The sequence below is a fragment of the Haematobia irritans genome, chromosome 5, assembly GCF_050003625.1.
Source record: "Haematobia irritans isolate KBUSLIRL chromosome 5, ASM5000362v1, whole genome shotgun sequence".
Lineage (NCBI taxonomy): Eukaryota > Metazoa > Arthropoda > Insecta > Diptera > Muscidae > Haematobia > Haematobia irritans.
In genome coordinates this window covers 8,428,521-8,451,525 of record NC_134401.1, presented here as the reverse complement: position 1 = coordinate 8,451,525, position 23,005 = coordinate 8,428,521, and the positions used below count along the sequence as shown (strand labels likewise).

At 28.9% G+C, this 23,005-nt stretch overlaps 1 protein-coding gene across 3 annotated transcripts in view; it reads right to left on the bottom strand.

The window, feature by feature from the left end:
- Positions 1–23,005, bottom strand: part of Ehbp1 (Eps15 homology domain containing protein-binding protein 1) — a 94,731-nt gene that overhangs the window by 4,610 nt on the left and 67,116 nt on the right. Inside the window, exons 6-13 of one of the 3 annotated variants that reach the window (XM_075309060.1) lie at positions 16,790–17,891; positions 16,453–16,655; positions 15,871–16,376; positions 15,413–15,505; positions 8,571–8,990; positions 8,383–8,503; positions 2,620–2,716; positions 2,349–2,537 (exon numbers count right to left, since the gene is read on the bottom strand). In XM_075309060.1, the coding sequence (XP_075165175.1) occupies positions 2,349–2,537; positions 2,620–2,716; positions 8,383–8,503; positions 8,571–8,990; positions 15,413–15,505; positions 15,871–16,376; positions 16,453–16,655; positions 16,790–17,891 (2,731 nt within the window). The remainder of the gene's footprint in view (positions 1–2,348; positions 2,538–2,619; positions 2,717–8,382; positions 8,504–8,570; positions 8,991–15,412; positions 15,506–15,870; positions 16,377–16,452; positions 16,656–16,789; positions 17,892–23,005) is intronic. The other 2 variants (XM_075309061.1, XM_075309062.1) reach the window with 2 other exon arrangements.

The window sequence follows — 23,005 nt, the reverse complement described above, 5'->3', positions numbered from 1 at the left end:
ACAAAATTTTCTATAGAAATAATATTTTGATAACAACTTTCTATAGAAATAAAATTTTGGTAAAAATTTTCTATAGAAATAAAATTTTGACAAAACTTTCTATAGAAATAAAATTTTGACAAAATTTTCTATAGAAATAAAATTTTGACAAAATTTTGTATAGAAATAAAATTTTGATAAAAATTGTCTATAGAACAGAGAATGAAGCCGCCGAGTCGCGCCGCCGATTTCAGTCGCCGCCGACCATTTTTTGCCAGTCGACGCCGCCTCCGAATATGTCGACTCATCTCGACTCAAATTTAGCCTCCAAGTAATCAAAAATATCGATTTAAATCAGAAAAATTTTTATTAAATTGTCGTATTTTTTCCAAAATTTTGAACACAACCAATCATATTTAATCTGCTATAATAATTTAGCAATAATTTAGCTCAGAAAATTTGAACGAAAAGTAAATTTGTTTGTAAGATAGGTTGTACAACTAATCTCATTACCATTCGATTAATTTCAAATTGATTTTATGATGGATAATTGTCCGCCGCCGAGTGAACAAATTTATATTGGCTCAGCCGTCAAGCCGCCGCCGCCGGAGGCAAAAATTTAGTGTCCGCCGCCGCCGACAAAAATGGGTCGGCTTCATTCTCTGCTATAGAAATAAAATTCTGATAAAAATTTTCTATAGAAATAAAATTTGGTAAAAAATTTCTATAGAAATAAAATTTAGACAAAATTTTCTATAGAAACAAAATTTTCTATAGAAATAAAATTTTGAGAAAATCTCAAAAAAAATTAAAATTAGACAAAATTTTCTATAGAAATAAAATTTAGACAAAATTTTCTATAGAAATAAAACTTTGACAAAATTGTCTATAGCGATAAAATTTTGACAATAAATTATATAGCAAAAAAATTTTGACAAAATTTTCTATAGAAATAAAATTTTGACAAAATTTTCTATAGAAATAAAATTTTGACAAAATTTTCTATAGAAATAAAATTTTGACAAAATTTTCTATAGAAATAAAATTTTGACAAAATTTTCTATAGCGATAACATTTTGACAAAATTTTGTATAGCAATAAAATTTTGACAAAATTTTCTACGGAAATAAAATTTTTGATAAAAATGTTCCATAGAAATAAAATTTTGACAAAATGTTTTATAGCGATAAAATTTTGACAAAAAAAATCTATTACAATAAAATTTAAAAAAAAAATTCTATAGAAATAAAATTTTGATAAAAAATTTTCTGTATAAACAAAAAAAAAATTTTTGATAAAAATTTTCTATTGCGATAAAATTTTGACAAAATTTTCTATAGCGATAAAATTTTGAAAAAAATTCTATAGCGATAAAATGTTGCCAAAAATTTCTATAGCAATAAAATTTTGACAAAATTTTCTATAGAAATAAAATTTTGATACAAATTTTCTATAGAAATAAAATGTTGATAAAAATTTTCTATAGAAATAAAATTTTGACAAAATTTTCTATAGAAATAAAATTTGACAAAATTTTCTATAGAAATAAAATTTTGACAAAATTTTCTATAGAAGTAAAATTTTGACAAAATTTTTCTATAGAAATAAAATTTTGACAAAATGTCTATAGCGATAACATTTTGATAAAATTTTCTATAGCAATGAAATTTTGACAAAATTTTCTATAGAAATAAAATTTTGATCAAAATTTTCTTGGATTCGCCAAGAAAAAATAAATAAATAAAATAAATAAAATAAAATTTTGATAAAAATTGTATATAGCAACAAAATTTTGACAAAATTTTCTGTAGAAATAAAATTTTGATAAAAATTTTCTATAGAAATAAAATTTAGACAAAATGTTCTATAGCTATAAAATTTTGACAAAAAATTCTATTGCAATAAAATTTTGACAAAATTTTCTACAGAAATAAATTTTGACAAACATTTTCTATAGAAATAAAATTTGGACAAAATTTTCTATAGAAATTAAATGTTGACAAAATTTTCTATAAGTTCAATATCCTAAACAATTTTACTTTTTTTTTAAATTTGGTATATTTTTGGTAAAATTTTCATCAAATGTTGATAGATTGTTTTTGACACGAGTGGCAACCGTGACGCAAGTGCATTGTAGGTGTATCCAAATGTATTTTTTTTTTTGTTTGTCACCCACATGATGGGAGGATAAGCAAATTTTTCAAATAAAAATGTTTAAACTCACTCTTAGAATTGAAAAAAAAAATAGACATTAAATTATTGAACTTCAAAGTCAACTTTACATTTTTTATGGCGCTAAAAGTCATTTGGTCGATTTGTAGCTTACATCGATAAAAAAAAATTAATTGATATTCTCTTGATCTACTTACGCTTGCTCTTCATTATGCAAACATTGCACCAATTCATTTCTCTTATCCACCAAATTCATTAATTTGTCCAACAACAAACGCTCTTTTTCCCTTTGGGCTTCGGTTTTACGCCAATCTTCTATTGACTGAGCAGCACGTAATTCTTCTTTCAATAGATTATATTTGTGTTCCAATTCACATTCTTTTTCACTAGAAAAACAAGATAGTGGAAAATTAAATATAAATAGAAGTTAAAAATAAAAATCATAAAAAATTTTATTGTGAAACTTACTGCAAATTCAATTGCATTTGCCTTCGTATTAAAGCGTTCTTTTTATTAACCAATGTAAACCATTGTGATAGGAGTTGTTCTTCCGTTTCCTCGGTAACTATGACAAAAAGGTAAATAAAAATAATCGAATATTTAGAAAGTTTTATATAAAAAAAAATATTTTAAATATGTTTATTGATGTATGTAAAGCAAAGAATGAATACTCAATTGTTGGAAAACAGAAATTAACCATTTAGTAGTTGTTAAAATTTATTACACTCAAATAATAGCCCAGCAAAAACTAGGTAACCACATCTCATTACAATTGACATTACCAGGAGTAAAGCTGTCATTACACTTTGCATTACATTGCGGCGAGTTATAATGACTAACTTGTAATGACAAAAATAAATACTTCTCGGTAATTTTCGAATTTTTATTCTCAAATTTTATGCAGTTGTAGTTAACGATTTAATAAAATAGAATAAATGATGGTACCATTAGGTATAATTATTTACATAATCGAGCACTTACATAAAAAATCAAAAAGAGTATGTAATGTAACGCTAATTCTGAAAATTTTTCCGTTAAGAAATTATTATCACAAATATTTCATAATAATTGTGTTTAATGACATTAACATATTATGTTTTAAATAAATGCTTTCTTATACCTCATTCACATTACACTTCCAAAATGCGCTTAAACTAAATTTCAAATGTCATTTGCCTTATAAAAAAGAAACTTAAAATCCACTTTTAGTAGATTTTGAACCTTATGTGAATTGGCTATTGGATATATTATAACGAAATTCACGAATCCAACTCCTTAAACAACCTACATTTATTTCTATTTTAAGTGTGAAATTAAATTGCATCTTATTTAGATTATTTATTCGATTTTTTGTTTATTTATACAATATTCGTTTCTATTCAAGTAGTTCTCCTATTACAGCATCACTCGCCATATTTTGATCCATTGTAATCGGCGATAGAAATCAATATTTTCGAGATTTGGTTGCCTGAGACAATAAGTAGCTATTTTGCAAGCTTTGGTGTATCTACGAATATGTCATTACATATTAGGTGATTATATGCTTTAAATGCACTACTTATTTTATGGCCGAAAGTATGCCAGGGGAGAAGTACTTTCCTTCTAGGACATGCGTATGTAAATGTAATCCGAAGCGATGCCAATTAATAAGTGGTTATTAATTTTTAAATAAGCTTACCTACAAGATTACCGGGTAATGAGAGTTTTTGCTGGGAGGTTCTGTGCTAATAGAGGAACAAACCCGGCGAAATTCGGACGATACCGAGTATATTGTACTCTTCACTACACCCCATGACGCCTTATTTTTTCAATTTGTTAGGACATCAGCTAAATAGTTCGCTCAGTAAAGTCTTCCCGCCCCATATAAACCGATCTCTCGATTTTTCTCTTTGAGCAACTAAAAGTCAAAATTTCCTGATATTTGGTATTACTTAAGGTCCATATAGACTCAAATAAATAAGGTGATTATGACAAATGTGGATGACATATTCAGGGTAGCTAATATGTAATACAACGAAGTGCAATATTTTTTTTTTTGTTGGTAAAAAGCAAAAAATATCTGAAAAAACATAAAATTTTACAATCAGTTTAGATTTGTTCAAATTGGCTACATTTGGCACGAATTATGACCTTCAAACGGCAGACAAAGCCATCACACGTACATGAAAGTGGCTCTAATGGTCCATTCCTAGCGAAGCGCCGTCTTGAGATAATCGACACTTTGCTATGTTTTAGAGCCAACCCTTCTCTCCAAACCTACTCTAAACGCAAAAGTCCAATTTTTTGCAAAATATTATTTCTACAGATAATGTATGCAAAATTTTTTTCTACAGATGCAAATGTATGCAAAATTTTATTTCTAAGAAAATGTTTGCAAACGTTTCTTTCTATAGAAGATTTTTGCAAAATTTTATTTCTATAGAAAATTTTTGCAAAAGTTTCTTTCTATAGAAAATTTTTGCAAAATTTTCTTTCTTTAGAAAATGTAATGGAAAAAAAATGTATTTCTACATAAAATTTTTGCGATTGAGATCCAAAGATTATGGTGACCATTGTGCGCTAGTAATGAATGAATAATTAATTCAATTCAAAGTTTTTCTTCTGGAAAGAAAAGGGACTTTTATAAAATTATCGTGGCACCTTTCGTAGCGAATGATACTTTTTTGCCACTTTCGAAATTTTCAGCGGCGAAGCCGGATTTAAAACATTTTCCCGACAATATCCGGCATTTATTTTTACCACATGGTTGATGAATACGAGCGGGACCTCTTTAGCAAATAAGTTCAATCATTTTGTTTGTTCACAAACTGCTGAATTTGAAATGGCTTCTCATTGGAGAAAACCAAAATCGGTAACTGGTCATTTTCGTGCAAACGAAGCAACTCCTTGGCTCCTTTCAGTCTAACTTTTTTTGTGCATCGGCGAGGTCTTGCACTTTTGGCAAATTCAAAGTCAAAAATAATCTACCAAAATTTTAAGAAAATTTTACCAACAATGTACCAAATAAAACAATCTTATTCTGAAGTTGTTGATCAAATTTTTGTGGTTAGTATAAATTTCTTATTTTATTCGAAAGAAATGTTTATATTGAATTTATGGAAAACTGTTAAAATTTTATTTCTATAGAAAATTTATGTATTTTTTTCTATAGAAATTTTTTTCAAAATTTTATTTCTGGAGAAAATTTTGTCAAAATTTTATTTCTGGAGAAAATTTTTTCAAAATTTTATTTCTGGAGAAAATTTTGTCAAAATTTTATTTCTACAGAAAATTTTATTTCTATAGACATTTTCTGAAAAATGTCATTTCTATAGACAATTTGTTAAAATTATATTTCTATATTTCAAAATTTTATTTTTATAAAATTTTCTATAAATTTTTTTTCAAAATTTTATTTCTGTAGAAACATTTTCCAACATGTTATTTCTATAGAAAAATTTTGCAAAATTTTATTTCTATAGAAAATTTTTTAAAAGTTTCATTTCTATAAAAAATTTTTGCAAAATTTTACTTATATAGAAAATGTTGTCAAAATTTTACTTATATAGAAAATTTTGTCAAAATTTTATTTTTATAGAAAATTTTAGCAAACTTTTATTTCTATAGAAATTTTTTGCAAAATTTTATTTCTATAGAAAATGTTGTCAAAATTTTATTTCTTTAGAAAATTGTATCAAAATTTTATTTCTATAGAAAATTTTGTCAAAATTTTATTTCTAAGAAAATTTTATCAAAATTTCTATAGAAAATGTATGAAAAATTTTGTTTCTACAGATAATGTATGCAAAATTTTCTTTTATAGGTGTTTTTTTTTTAATTTTCTTTCTATAGAAAATTTTTTAAAATTTTCTTTCTATAGAAAATTTTATAAAAATTTTATTTCTATAGAAAATATTTGAACAAGTTTATTTCTATAGAAAATTTTCGCAAACTTTTATTCCCATAGAAAAATTTGCCAAAATTTTATTTCTAAGAATTTTTTTGCAAAATATTATTTCTACAAATAATGTATGCAAAATTTTTTTCTACAGAAAATGTATGCAAAATTTTATTTCTAAGAAAATTTGTGCAAAAGTTTCTTTCTATAGAAAATTTTATGTCAATAGAAAATTTTTGCAAAAGTTTCTTTCTATAGAAAATTTTTGCAAAATTTTATTTCTTTCTATAGAAAATTTTTGCAAAAATTTTCTTTCTTTAGAAAATGTATGAAACATTTTTGCGAAATTTTATTTCTAATAAATTGTTTGCAAAATTTTATTTCTATAGAAAATTTTTGCAAAAGTTTCTTTCTATAGAAAAATGTTGCAAAATTTTCTTTCTTTAGAAAATGTAATGGAAAAAAATTTATTTCTACATAAAATTTTTGAAATTTTATTTCAATAGAAAATTTTTGCAAAATTTTATTTCAATAGAAAGTAGTACATCTTAATTGGAGAGGAATATTTTGCAAAATCTACCAAACCAATCTACCAAATAGTAAAAAATCTACCATTTTTGGTAGAATTCTACCAACTGTGGCAACCGTGTGCCCAGGTCAATTTTACATATGTGTATACATCCGTTCTCGCAATGGGTTCAGCTCACAAGAAAGTTTTCTATTACTGCAGCGTGAATTTCGATCATTACAGACATGTGTTTATATCGATACACATGTGAAATTTGAAAAGTAACAATCAGTGATTTTCTAGTTTTGTCCGCAAAAATTTCTAGTCCAACCAGAAAATGTTGATTACTGGAAAAATTGCCCTAGTTAACAATGTTTACTTTGAAAAAGGTGGGATTATAGGTTTTTCTGCTTTATAATATCATTTTCATAATTGAGTTTTCATACTTTTTTTCTACACTTAAATATAATAACATAAAATATAACAATTAACGTATAACAGTTAACAAATTCTATGGAACTCTGTAAGTCAACAGTTAGAACTTTCCTTAAACAAGGAACACAAACTATGAAATAAAAACAACAACAACTAAAGCTTATAAAAGCATATTAATAACAAAACAAAATTAAAACGAAATATAATAAAACTTGGGTTTGATATGTGTGGGATTATCTTAAGGGTCTCTGGTTTTGGGGGAGTTTCTTTGTTTGGCGGAGGAGGAGGAGGAGAAGAAGAACAAAAATTATTAATAACACGTAGATATATTGGTAGTAACAAAATTTGACCAAAAATGACTATAAAACGGATATATTAGCACAATGGTTGTTGAATATCGATTTGGGTTTTTGTTGTTGTTTAATGACATTTGGTTTTCATTTGGTTTTTAATGTGGTTTATTGATGTGGTTATGATTGGCATTGATATAACTTGGCTATGATTATGGAATGGCGAGGCGAGGAGGCTAGGCGAGGCAGCAACTAAATCTGTTATGACGATATTCTATTGATTGGTGCAACAACTCAGCAGAAGTAGCGGCTAGCTAAAAGCTTATTGCAATGGTCCATGGATATTCTACGTAAGCACTTGTCAATTAGCTTTGCTATTTCCAAACAAAGTTCAAAGCAAAGCATTCCAGGACTAGCAAACGAAACGAATGCATTGTAACAATATAAAATTGTTTTGGGGGGAAAAAGAAATTTACTACCAGCACTTTTACTTCTACTTCTAGATCTTCTTTGAGAGGTTGAACGTCTTCTATGACGTCTTCTCATTATCACTTGTTGATTTGTGGACGGCTGGTCTTCATCATCACTACATATTTTAAAATTATCACAAGAGGAATGATTGGACGAGGCTGAGGATAATAAACTATAGGGTTGTGATGTTGCTATGGCATTTGAGGTAGTTGCTGATGAATTTCCATGATGATGGTGATGTTGATTTTCAATTCGTTCGATATCCGAGTGTTGGGGTGTTTGCATTTCCACACAACATGAACGCGAACGTTGTCGTTTTATGTTCGGATGTTGAGGACGACGTTTACGCACACGTCTCGTCGTCGTTGTTGTTGTTGTTGCACTCGCCGCCTGGGCCGAAAATGGTCTTAGAAAACGATTTGTTTGTTTATTAGCACCATCGATGACACCATCACCACCATCATCATCATCCGGATCACTTGAATATGAATTTGATGAAGTATCCGATGAACATGAATCTGAACTACCCGTGGGAGTAAGGGACAATTCACCATTTTCTATGTCTAACAATTTAATGCGTATGGTTTCACCACCACCAATACTATTTCGTATTAATCTAATAAAAGAATTTTCCTTATTTCTATTATTACTTGGTTTTCCACTCATGACCGCACGCAACTTCTTCTCCAGGCTATTGGCTTTTTGGTCCACGGCCACTTGTTCCCGTTCCAAAGCCTCCAATTCGGATTGAATGAAAGCCAATTTCTCGGGCTGTAAAGAAAATTAAAAAACAAAAATGATCAAATGATTCTTTTATCCTGACTTACCAGTATCTTACCATATGTTCACTCTTTGGTGTCAAACGATCCATAACATTTGTAAAGGATTGTAGCGTTGTACCACCTAGGACTCCACCATTGGGAAGACTTAATCTATGACTAGGACTTAATTTATTATTTGTATTAATGCTATTGCTATTACTACTGCTATCATTATCACGTGGTGGTGTTATCCGCTTTGTGGGCGACAACGGTACTTTGGGCGATGTAGAGTTATTGGTATTGCCTCCGGTATTACCAAATTCTTCCAAATCTAGGGTATTACTAATGGGCGATATTGTACGTTCTGAGGTGAAATTGTAACGTTTGGGCTTAGTGGGCGATGTGGGACTCTCCTGGCTGCTATTGTTCGATGATTTGCCACGAGTTTCGAGTATTAGACGACGGGCTTGCTCACGCAAACGTTGTTGACGTTCCTCCTACAAAAACAGGAAGAGAAGATGCAATTAGTGATCAAATAAAAACTAAAAACACATTTATAGGATATTTCCTATAATTAATAAATTTAGAAAATTGTCCAAAATTTCATATAGAAATGAAATTTCGAAATATACTTATGGAATTGAAAATTTTCTACCAGAACAAACATTTTGTTTAACAAGGGAAATTCCACAAATTCCAAATTTCCTATAGAAAGAAAAATTGCCTACAGTGTTGTTCTTATTTTGTAAAGAAATTTTCAAAAATTTCCTATAAAATTGTAATGAATGTACAAATGTACAAAATATTTTCTATGGAAAAGATTTTTTTTAATATTTAAATATTTTCTATAAGAAAAAAAATTAGAATCGTGGAGAAAGCAATGAAGTTTTCTGAAAATTTTTTAGCAAATGAATTTATAGAAAAATTCTTACAACAAACTAATTTTAAAAAATCTCATTTCAAGATATTTCCTACAAAATTTTCTTTAAGAAAAAACACGTTTTATAATCGTGGAGAAAGCAATTGAATTTTCTGAAAATCTCCTATATCGAAGAACTTTCTAGAAAAATTCTTACAACAAGCTCATTTAAAAAATCCTCATTTTAGGATATTTCTTACCCCCCCAAAAGTATCAAAAATAATTATTTTACTATTAAAATTTTAATAATTCTCTAATAATATGAATTAGAAAATTCCCCAAAACTTCTATGACGTGGGTCTTATTTTGTAATATTTTTTTTAAAAAATTTCTATAAAATTTTAATGAAATGTACATAAACTTTTGTATCGAAAATAAATTTTTAAGAAATCTTTAAAATGTACAGAATATTTTGTATGGAACAAAAATTTTTTAAAAATCGAAATTTTTAAAAAATCTAAATGTACAGAATATTTTCTATGAAAAAGAAATTAAAAAAAATCGTTTAATATTTTCTATAAGAAAAAACACGTTTTAGAATCGTGGAGAAAGCATATTAATTTTCTGAAAATTTCCTATATCAAAGCACTTTCTAGAAAAATTCTTACAACAAGCGCATTTAAAAAAATCCTCATTTTAGGATATTTCCTACCGCCCAAAATTATCAAAAAAAAATATTTTACTATTAAAATGTTAATAAATCTCTAATAATATACTTTTTAGAAAATTCCCCAAAATTTCTTTTGGAAATGCAATTTTTAAGAAAAATTCTATGGAATTAAAAGTTTTCTATAGCATTAAAATAGTGTATAACAATGGAAATTCCGCGAAATTTTTCTGCAACAGGAAAATTTCCTATGACGTGGCTCTTATTTTGTAATAAATTTTTTAAAAATTTTCTATAAAATTTTAATGAAATGTACATAAAATTTTGTATAGAAAATAAATTTTTAAGAAATCTTTAAAATGTACAGAATATTTTGTATGGAAAATAAATTTTTAAAAAATCTTTAAATTTTTAAAAAATCTAAATGTACAGAATATTTTCTATGAAAAAGAAATTAAAAAAAAATCGTTTAATATTTTCTATAAGAAAAAACACGTTTTAGAATCGTGGAGAAAGCAAATTAATTTTCTGAAAATTTTCTATATCAAAGCACTTTCTTGAAAATTTCTTACAACAAGCGCATTTAAAAAAATCCTCATTTTAGGATATTTTCTACCCCCAAAAATTATCAAAAATAATTATTTTACTATTAACATTTTAATAAATCTCTAATAATATACTTTTTAGAAAATTCCCCAAAATTTCTTTTGGAAATGCAATTTTTAAGAAAAATTCTATGGAATTAAAAAATGTCTATAGGATTAAAATTTTGTATAACAATGGAAATTCCGCCAAATTTTTCTGCAACAAGAAAATTTCCTATGACGTGGGTCTTATTTTGTAATACATTTTTTAAAAATTTTCTATAAAATTTTAATGAAATGTACATAATATTTTCTATAGAAAATAAATTTTTAAGAAATCTTTAAAATGTACAGAATATTTTGTATGGAAAATAAATTTTTAAAAAATTTTTAAATTTTTAAATTTTTAAAAAATCTAAATGTACAGAATATTTTCTATGAAAAAGAAATTTAAAAAAAATCGTTTAATTCTTTTATATAAGAAAAAACACGTTTTAGAATCGTGGAGAAAGCAAATGAATTTTCTGAAAATTTATTTTAGCAAAGGAATTTACAGAAAATTTTTTACAATAAGCAAATTAAAAAAAATCCTCATTTCAGGTTATTTCCTACCACACAAAAGTATTAAATATAATTATTTTACTAATAAAATTTTAATAAATCTCCAATAGTATAATTTTTGGAAAATTCTCCAAAATTTCCTTTAGAAATGCCATTTTTAAGAAAATTTCTATGGAATTAAAACAAAAATCTATAGAAATAAAATTTTGTATAACAAGGGAAATTTCACGAAAATTCCTGTAGCAAAAAAAATCCTACGACGTGGAACTTATTTTGTAATAAAATTTTTCAAAATTTCCTACAAAATTGGAATGAAATGTACAGAATATTTTGTATGGAAAATATATTTTTAAAAAATCTTCAAATGTTTTCTTTTAGAAAAAATCTATTTAGAAACTTGTAGCAAATTATATATCGCAATTAAATTTTCAGCAAATTTCTTTTAGCAACGGAATTTACAGAAAATTTTCTACAATAAGAAAATTTTAAAAAATTTCCTTTTCTACAATGAGAAAATTTTAAAAAATTTCCTTTTTTCATGATAGCTTGATGTCGAAACCAAGCAATTTTCGACCAATGGCTTCCATATTTATAATTATTTTTATATTCAAGCTTTTGACCCTTGTTTTTTTTTTAGGTCAGCCTATCTTGAAACCAGATTCAAGAAGTCATCCCAGTGAATTGTTGTTGGCTAAACTATCATTCACTATTGATTTGAATTCACCATTTCCTTTTGTTGCATTACCCCATTATCAAAAAAAATCAAAATAAGGTATTGTTGCTATATGAAAAGATTATGTATAATGGGGTTATACATGGTTCAATCCTGGGAAGGAAAATACTCATGTACAAGTTAGTAAATAAGACCCAATTTAAATCATCTTTTCAATGGCTCAAATATTTTTTGTGGAATTATGTTTTTTTAAATTTTTCTATAGAAATTGAATTTTGCCGAAAAGGAAATTAAATAATATAATTATTTAAATTTTTAGATATTTTCATGAAAGGAAATTTCAAACAAAACAAGTATATACGGCCGTAAGTTCGGCCAGGCCGCATCTTATGTACCCTCCACCATGGATTGCATAGAAACTTGTACTAAAGACTGTCATCCACAATCGAATTACTTGGGTTGTGGTATCTTAAAACTTCTTAACATTGTTTTCTAAATTGTGAGTTAGTCCATACGAGGTAGAGAGCCAGAATTGAAATATGGGGGTCGCTTATATGGGGGCTATATACAATTATGAACTTGATATGGACCAATTTTTGTGTGATTTGGGATCGATTTATCTGAGGGCTATATATAACTATAGACCGATATGGACCTAGTTAGGCATGGTTGTTAAGGGCCATATACTAGCACAATGTACCAAATTTCAACTGACTCGAATGAAATTTGCTCCTCCAAGAGGCTCCAAAACCAAATCTCGGGATCGGTTCAATTTTGCTTCTCCAAAAGGCACCGGAGGTCAAATATGGGGATCGGTTTATATGGGGGCTATATATAATTATGGACTGATATGAACAAATTCCTGCATGGTTGTTGGATACCATATACTAACATCACTTACCAAATTTCAACCGAATCGGATGAATTTTGCTATTCCAAGGGGCTCCGGAGGTCAAATCTGGGGTTCGGTTTATATGGGGGCTATATATAAATATGGACCGATTTCGACCAATTTTTGCATGGGTGCTTGAGGCCATATATTAACACCACGTACCAAATTTCAACTGAATCAGATGAATTTTGGTCTTCCAAGAGGCTCCGGAGGTCAAATCTGGTGATGGGTTTTTATAGGGGCTATATATAATTATGGACCGGTGTGGACCATTTTTTGCATGGTCATTAGAGACTATATACTAACACCATGTGCCAAATTTCAGCCGGATCGGATGAAATTTGCTTCTCTTAGAGGCTCCGCAAGCCAAATCGGGGGATCGGTTTATATGGGGGCTATATATAATTATTAACCGATGTGGACCATTTTTGCATGGTCATTAGAGACTATATGCTAACACCATGTACCAAAATTCAGCCGGATCGGATGAAATTTGCTTCTCTTAGATGCTCCGCAAGCCAAATGGGGGGATCGGTTTATATGGGGGCTATATATAATTATTAACCGATGTGGACCAATTTTTGCATAGTTGTTAGAGACCATATACTAACACCATGTACCAAATTTCAGCCGGATCGGATGAAATTTTCTTCTCTTAGAGGCTCCGCAATCCAAATGGGGGGATCGGTTTATATGGGGGCTATATATAATTATTAACCGATGTGGACCATTTTTTGCATGGTCATTAGAGACTATATGCTAACACCATGTACCAAAATTCAGCCGGATCGGATGAAATTTGCTTCTCATAGAGGCTCCGCAAGCCAAATGGGGGGATCGGTTTATATGGGGGCTATATATAATTATTAACCGATGTGGACCATTTTTTGCATGGCCATTAGAGACCATATACTAACACCATGTACCTAATTTCAGCCGGATCGGATGAAATTTGCTTCTCTTAGAGGCTCCGCAAGCCAAATGGGGGGATCGGTTTATATGGGGGCTATATATAATTATGGACCGATGTGGACCAATTTTTGCATCGTTGTTAGAGATCATATACTAACACCATGTACCGAATTTCAGCCGCATCGGATGAAATTTGCTTATCTTAGAGGCTCCGCAAGCCAAATGGGGGATCGGTTTATATGGGGGCTATATATAATTATGGACCCATATGGACCAATTTTTGCATGGTTGTTAGAGATCATATGCTGACACCATGTACCAAATTTCAGCTCGATCGGATGAAAAATGCTTCTCTTAGAGTTCCCGCAAACCAAATTTGGGGGTCCGTTTATATGGGGGCTATACGTAAAAGTGGGCCGATATGGCCCATTTGCAATGCCATCCGAACTAAATGAATAACAACTACTTGTGCCAAGTTTCAAGTCGATAGCTTGTTTCGTTTGGAAGTTAGCGTGATTTCAACAGACGGACGGACGGACATGCTCATATCGACTCAGAATTTCACCACGACCCAGAATATATACACTTTTTGGGGTCTTAGAGCAATATTTCGATGTGTTGCAAACGGAATAACAAAGTTAATATACCCCCATCCTATGGTGGAGGGTAAAAAATTAAAGCAGGAAATTTTCAGCAAGGTTTCTAATGCGATTATATATGCAGAAAACTTGATATGGAAATAAAATTTTCATATTAACTTGGCAAAAGTCAAGTTCTATAGGGATTAAATTTTTAGAAAATTTCCGATAGAAATTTTCAAAAATTTTGTAACGAAATTATGTTTTTCGAAAATTTTAAATGAAAATGAAATTTTTCTTTATCAAGGAAATTGTTTGAGAACTTGCAATGGAAATTAAATTTTAAGAAAATTTCCAATAGTTTGGAAAGGGAAGGAACTTTAAAAATTTTCTTGGTGCGGAAAATTTTTAGAAAAGCTTCTATAGCGATTAAATTTTAAGAAAATTTACTATAGCAATTAAATTTTAATAAAATTTACTATAGAAATTAAAATTTTCAAAAAAATTTCTATTGGAATTATATTTTTCGAAAATTCCTAATGAAAACGATATAGCAAGGAAATTGTTTGATAATTTGGTATAACAAGGAAATATTCATGGAAATAGTTCCAATAGTTAGACGAGGGAAGAAACTTTAAAAATTTAGAGTAGAGCGTTTCAGAAAAATGACTAAACTTTAAGAAAATTTCCTATAGAAATGCAATTTCGAAAATTCCGAATGGAATTTTTCTATAGCAAGGAAATTGTTTGAAAATTTGGTATAACAAGGAAATTATTATAAAATTCTTATGGTGATTTCGATTGGCAAAAAAGGTGTCACATTCTCGAGATTGATTGCAAAATATGAAGAACACTGTCATAGCTTTTGGGTCATGTATCCCTCACAATATTATAAATTAGCAATAATTTTGAAATGACACTATCATTTGGGTGAAAATACAATGAGGGAAAAAGTAGTGTAACACCAAGGCAACAAATTTTTTGCGAAACGAAAACGCCTTTAGATATCTACTAAAATCACTTTTTTGTTTTTTTAATAAAATATTATTCAAAATTAGTTAGAGATTTTTAAACATTAAAACATTTTTGTTATAGAAAAAAAAAACAATCAACTTGTAACATATGTAACTAAAAATAAATAAAAATAAAAGATGGTTTTTATGATTTTGTAAAGCAGCAGCATGATTACTTACATCATTCGAATTTCGATCGATTTGAGAAATTTTTAATTTCTCTATCATAAGGCGGGCTTTTTCACTTTGCTCTTTATGACGTGATAATATTTTCTACAAAAAAAGTAAAAGCAATAAAAACAAATCCAAACGAAAATAAAACAAAGGCTTAGCAAAACTTAAAACTAAATAATTAAAAGCAATAGACAAACTTACCAAAAATATACAATAACACAAAATCCAATTAATAATATTGAAAAGTAGGAAATGTTTAGCAAAATTAAAAATGGAATTGCAATTTTTTTTTTTTTTGGATTTTGTGTTAATGTTTTTGTTTAATTTATAAAAATTAAATTAAAAAACAAAAACTTGGTAATATAAAAATTTTGTAAAAAAACAAAACAAAATTGCCTTTATATACAAAGCTTATGATAGATTTGTCCTCTGTCTGTTTTAGCTCCTTAGACTCTCTTACTTACATTTGTTGTATTGGCATCCAATGCTGTTGTCGTCGTTGTTGTTGTATTCATAGGTGATGAGGATATCTCTTTCACTTGTGCATTATGTGATATATTCTCCTGATTCGATGAATTACTCACATCCTCCTCACGGTCGCCACCATGATGTTGTTGCTCATGGTCTTCGGCTACACCATTGCCTTCAATCAATGGCGATGAAGTCATAGGCGATGACGACAAATTACTCAAATTCGAATGTTGTGATGCATTGATGGTATTCTTATCCTTTGTGGGCGATAGAACTTTACCCAGAATACTCTTTGAACCGGACAATATTAAATTCTTGACATCCTTTTTCGATGTGGGCGATAATTGTGATGATTTTTCCAAAACCAAAATGTCATCATCCAAGGAATTCTGATGTAATAATTGTGCTTTCAAATGCGACAAATTGAGTAGATTCTGTGAGGAAAGGTTATCTGATTTATAATTGCCAATCACATAGCTAGACTCATCGGATGTGGGGCCTGCGATCAAAAGAGAAATGTGAAAAAATTCAATTAAATTTTGTTTTCATTTCATTCGTATCAATCAATATCTTACCAATTTGTTCAATTTGCAGCTGTTTGCCTGTGAAATGGGCACGCAATTGATGCAAATACGTCATTACGGCCAATTTATCGGGTACGGCCAATAAACTCATATCACGTGGCTCAATAACTCTTGGTATACCCAAGGATTCGGCAGCATCGAAGGCAATGCGACAATTACCCACCACCTCATGGGGTGTAAGTTTGGACATGTCACTAAAAAATTAAAAAAAGAAGATAATGGGAAATTAATTGTTTATTAAAAATTTTCATATATATAAAAAATTGACAGATTTTAAATTATTATTATTTTTTTTTTTTAATTTTAAAAAATCTATATTGGTACTTACATTAAATTAGGCTCAAAATGATGAATAATGGCACAAAAGGCCATGCCATTACGCCAACTGGTGGTTAGATTTGTAACCTTAACATTGGGATAATCTTTGGTAACTTCCTTGCACCATTCCAAAAGATCTTGACCGGGAGTATTCTCTTTGAGTATAATTTTCTCTACAGGCTTTAGGGAATTATTTTGACTACTGCCACCATTGCTAGAAGAAATATGACCATTTACGGATGACATCTTGTTTGTGGTGGTGGTACTGCCGCTGTTATTAATTGTCGATGTATTATTCAGACTGGTGTTAGTTTTCGATGCAGGTGGCGTGGGTTCTATGGACTCATAGGATTTTTTCAAATTTAAGGGCTGTAATTCGGGACGTTTATGGTGTTCGGCCTTAAAGGAGTTGGATGAAATATTCAATTCGTTGATTTTTGCAGAGAAATTATTTTGACTATCCTCCTGAGATTTAATATCACTAGTAGTGGTGGTATTTTCCGAGGAATTTGTTGTTCCTTGAGTTGTAGGAGTTTTATTGAAATCATCATCGCTCACATTACCCACACCAGTCTCACTGGCTGTAACGGTAGTGTCATTTTGAGATGATGAGATCAAGGAGGAAATTTTTGTGGATTCAGCCATTTTATGATTTTCAAAAGACACATCCAATGACTTGTTGCTGGATTCATCTTTCTTCGTTTGTTCTTTGGTCTCACTGAGGCGTGTGGCATCTTTTTCTTGATCAGCAGGAAATTTCAAACTTTTACGTATGGGTTTTACAGGCTGCTCTTCTAATGAAGGAGTTTTCTTTTCGAAAACCTTGCCTATAGGTGTTGAGGTAACAATTCTCATTAGACGATTGGGTTCCTTCTTCGATGATTTTTCTTCCGATGACGCTGGCTCATCATTAGGAACTTGCTCCTTTGTATGGTTGGTGGTGGTGGTGGAGACAGCTGAGGTGGCATTTGTAGCGCTAGGTGTTTTTAGATTATCCTCCATAAAATCACCACCTTCATGTTGGCTATAAGGTGGTTGTATATCTGATTCAAATTCAAAATTCAAATTATTAACTTCGGCCAATGGAGTAGGATCTTCGGACAAAGAAGGTACTACGTACGAAGAACACATAATTTTTGAGGGGAGTGAGTGGTTATACAAACGAACATTTACATCGCAAATATATTTGATTTGATTTGTATTGAAATGTTAATAAATTTGGTATTCAATTGCCGAAATGTATTGAGTTATGAAGAGAAATGTTGGTAGTAGTAATAGTTAAAGGGATAAAGAAATATATATATTTTTTTTTACATAAAACATTAATACAACACAATGGTTACAAATAAAATTACCAACCAACACAGAACACAACATTTTTTTTTGTTTAAAAGATAAAATGTTTGTATATAAATGTGTGTGTGTGTTTTTGTATTTGTATTAGGTGTATTGTTTGCGAATATTGCCAGATATGAGTATTAATTTTTGGATTTCGATTTTATTTTATTTTTTTTTGATATATGTTTTGGTTTTTCGGAATAAAGAGAAAAAGATATAGAATAATTGTACAATAAATAAATTAATTTAATATTGATCTATATATAGAATAATTTTTATAAATTGTTTATACTATGCGTTTACATGTATGTGATTTCTAAAAGACATGAATTAAAACTAATAATGTCACCAACAAAATGCAAATACATAAACAATTAAATATGATACTCTGTAAATGAAACACAACAATAATAATAAAACAAATAATAGACGAGATATTAATTACTACAAATTGTGACCCAAGGAAAATTAATATTAATTTATTGCTAATTATATTAATTTTAAAATTTTTAAAGAGAGGGTTTTTGATATAAAAAATTGAAAAAATTATATTTTTTTTTGTATATTTATTAATTTATTTTTCATGGTGTACACGGTGGGAGCAACCGTGGTGCAATGGTTAGCATGCCCGCCTTGCATACACAAGGTCGTGGGTTCGATTCCTGCTTCGACCGAACACCAAAAAGTTTTTCAGCGGTGGATTATCCCACCTTTGTAATGCTGGTGACATTTCTGAGGGTTTCAAAGCTTCTCTAAGTGGTTTCACTGCAATGTGGAACGCCGTTCGGACTTTGCTATAAAAAGGAGGTCCCTTGTCATTGAGCTTAACATGGAATCGGGCAGCACTCAGTGATAAGAGAGAAGTTCACCAATATGGTATCACAATGGACTGTATAGTCTAAGTGAGCCTGATACATCGGGCTGCCACCAAACCTAACCTAACATGGTGTACATCAAATATTTCAATTGTTCAATAAGTTTGATTATGAAAATTTTCTTATAAACTTTAAATTTATATGAACATTTTCATAGGATTTTTTATCAATATTTTTATATACTTTTTGCTATGAAAAATTCATTTATTTTTTTTTTTTTTAATATTCATAAACTTTTTCTATGAAAAATTCATTATCGAGTGTTTCTATATGCAATTGTTTATGTAAATTTTCAATTAATTTTGTTTTTATGAAAATTTTCATATGAATTTTTTTATGCAAATTTTCAATGAATTTGTTTATGAAAATTGTCAATGAATTTTTTATGAAAATTTTCATATGAATTTTTTTATGAAAATTTTCAATAATTTAAATTTCAAAAATAAATTTTGATGTAAACTTTTTTTATGAATATTTTCATAGGATTTTTTAATCAATATTTTTATATCCTTTTTGCTATGAAAAATGCATATATTAGTTTTTAATTTACATAAACTTTTTCTATGAAAATTTCACTATCAAACGTTTTTATAAATTTACAATGTCATATGAAAATTTTCAGTGGATTTTTTATGAAAATTTTCAATGATTTTTGTTTTATGAAAATTTTCTTAAAATTTTTTTATGAAAATTTTCAATGAACTTGTTTATAAAAATTTTCATATAACTTTTTTCTATGATTATTTTCGTAAAATTGTTTATCAATATTTTTATATCCTTTTTCTATGAAAAATTCATTATCAAACGTTTATATAAATTTACAATGTCATATGAATTTTTATACCCTGCGCCACACTGTGGAACAGGGTATTATAAGTTAGTGCATATGTTTGCAACACCCAGAAGGAGACGAGATAGACACATGGTGTCTTTGGCAAAAATGCTCAGGGTGGGCTCCTGAGTTGATATAGCGATGTCCGTCTGTCCGTGAACACATTTTTGTAATCAAAGTCTAGGTCGCAGTTTTAGTCCAATCGACTTGGCACAAGTATGTGTTTTGGCTCAGAATATATACCTATTGATTTTGGAAATCGGTTCAGATTTAGATATAGCTCCCATATATATCTTTCGCCCGATATGGACTAATACGGTCCCAGAAGCCAGAGTTTTACCCCAATTTGGTTGAAATTTTGCACTAGGAGTACAATTAGTAGTGTAGTCAAGTGTGTCAAATTTTATTGAAATCGGTTCAGATTTAGATATAGCTCCCATATATATCGTTCGCCCGATATGGACTTATATGGTCCCAGAAGCCAGATTTTTGGCCGAATTTGGTTGAAATTTTGTACTAGGAGTACAATTAATAGTATAGTCAAATGTGCAAAATTTGATTGAAATCGGTTCAGATTTAGATATAGCTCCCATATATATCTTTCGCCCGATATGGACTAATATGGTCCTAAAAGCCAGAGTTTTGGCCCAATTTGGTTGAAATTTTGCACATGGAGTAGATTCAGCATTGTAGCTATGCATGCAAAATTTGATTGAAATCGGTTCAGATTTAGATATAGCTCCTATATATATCTTTCGCCCGATATGGACTTATATGGCCCCAGAAGCCAGAGTTTTGGCCCAATTTGGTTGAAATTTTGCACAGATTGTACATTTAGCATTGCAGCTATGCGTGCCAAATCAGTTCAGATTTAGATATAGCTCCCATATATATGTTTTTCTGATTTCGACAAAAATGGTCAAAATACCAACATTTTCCTTGTAAAATCGCCACTGCTTAGTCGAAAAGTTGTAAAAATGACTCTAATTTTCTAAACTTCTAATACATATATATCGAGCGATAAATCATAAAAAAACATTTGCGAAGTTTCCTTATTTTTTGAGTCTATAGATTTTGTAGAAGTCTATCAAATTCTGTCCAGATCGAGTGATATTTAAATGTATGTATTTGGGACAAACCTTTATATATAGCCCCCAATAATTTGACTGATGTGATATCGAACATTTAGATCTGCAAAGTGGTGCAGGGTATAATATAGTCGGCCCCGTCCTACTTTCGACTTTCCTTACTTGTTTTTTTATATGAACATTTTCATAGGATTTTTTTATCAATATTTTTATATACTTTTTGCTATGAAAAATTTATTTATTTTTTTTTTTTAATATTCATAAACTTTTTCTATGAAAAATTCATTATCAAGTGTTTCTATAAATTTACAATTTCATATGCAATTGTTTATGTAAATTTTCAATGAATTTTGTTTTTATGCAAATTTTTATATGCATTTTTTAATGCAAATTTTCAATGAATTTGTTTATGAAAATTTTCAATGAATTTTTATGAAAATTTTCATATGAATATTTTTTTATGGAAAGTTTCAATAAATTTGTTTATGAAAATTTTCATGTAAATTTTTATTATGAACATTTTGCTAGGATTTTTTAATCAGTATTTTTATATCCTTTTTGCTATGAAAAATTCATATATTTGTTTTTAATTTACATAAAATTTTTCTATGAAAATTTCATTATTTAACGTTTCTATAAATTTACAATGTCATATGAAAATTATCATATGGATTTTTTTATGAACATTTTCAATGATTTTTGTTTTATGAAAATGTTCTTATAATTTTTTTTATAAAAATTTTAAATGAACTTATTTATAAAAATTTTCATATAACTTTTTCTATGAATATTTTCGTAAAATTGTTTATCAATATTTTTATATCCTGTTTCTATGAAAAATTCAAATATTTTATAATTTACATAAACGTTTCTTTGAAAAATTCATTATCAAACGTTTCTATATAATTTTTTTTTATGAAAATTTTCATATGGATTTTTTCAATGATTTTTATACCCTACACCATAGGATGGTGGGTATATTAACTTTGTCATTCCGTTTGTAACACATCAAAATATTGCTCTAAGATCCCATAAAGCATATATATATATTCTGAGTCGATCTAAGCATGTCCGTCCGTCTGTTGAAATCACGCTAACTTCCGAACGAAACAAGCTATCCACTTGAATCTTGGCATAAGTAGTTGTTATTGATGTAGGTCAGATGGTATTGCAAATGGGCCATATTGGACTACTTTTACGTATAGCCCCCATATAAACCGACCCCCAGATTAGGCTTGCGGGGGCTCTTAGAGAAGCAAATTTCATCCGAATCGGTTCAAATTCGGTACGTCGTGTTAGTATATGGTCTCTAACAACCATGCAAAAATTGGTCCATATCGGTCCATAATTATATATAGTTTCCATATAAACCGATCCCCAGATTTGACCTCCGGAGCATCTTGGAGGAGCAATATTCATTCGATCCGGTTGAAATTTGGTACGTTGTGTTAGTATATGGTCTCTAACAACCATGAAAAAATTGGACCATATCGGTCCATAATTATATATAGCCCGATCCCCAGATTTGACCTCCGGAGCATCTTGGAAGAGCAAATGTCATCCGAATCGGTTCAAATTCACTACGTCGTGTTAGTATATGGTCTCGAACAACCATGCAAAAATTGGTCCATATCGGTCCATAATTATATATAGCCCCCATATATACCGATCCCCAGATTTGAACTCCGGAGCCTCTCCGATTACGGTCGTATATACTTGATTTTATTAAAATTTTCATTTTTTTAATGAAAATTTCCAATTGATTTGTTTATGCAAATTTTCATATAAATTTTTTTCTATGAACATTTTCATAGGATTTTTTATCAATATTTTCTTTTAATTATTATCTTTTAATTAATATTCTTTTGCTATGAAAAATTCATATATATTTTTTTAATTTAAATAAACTTTTTCTATGAAAAATTCATTAACAAATTTACAATGTCATTTGCATTTTTTATAAAAATTTTAAACGAACTTGTTTATGAAAATTTTCATATTTTTTATGAAAAATTTCATATGATTTTTTTATGAAAATTTTCAATGAATTTTTGTTTATGATAATTTTCATGTGATTTTTTTTTTTTTGAAAA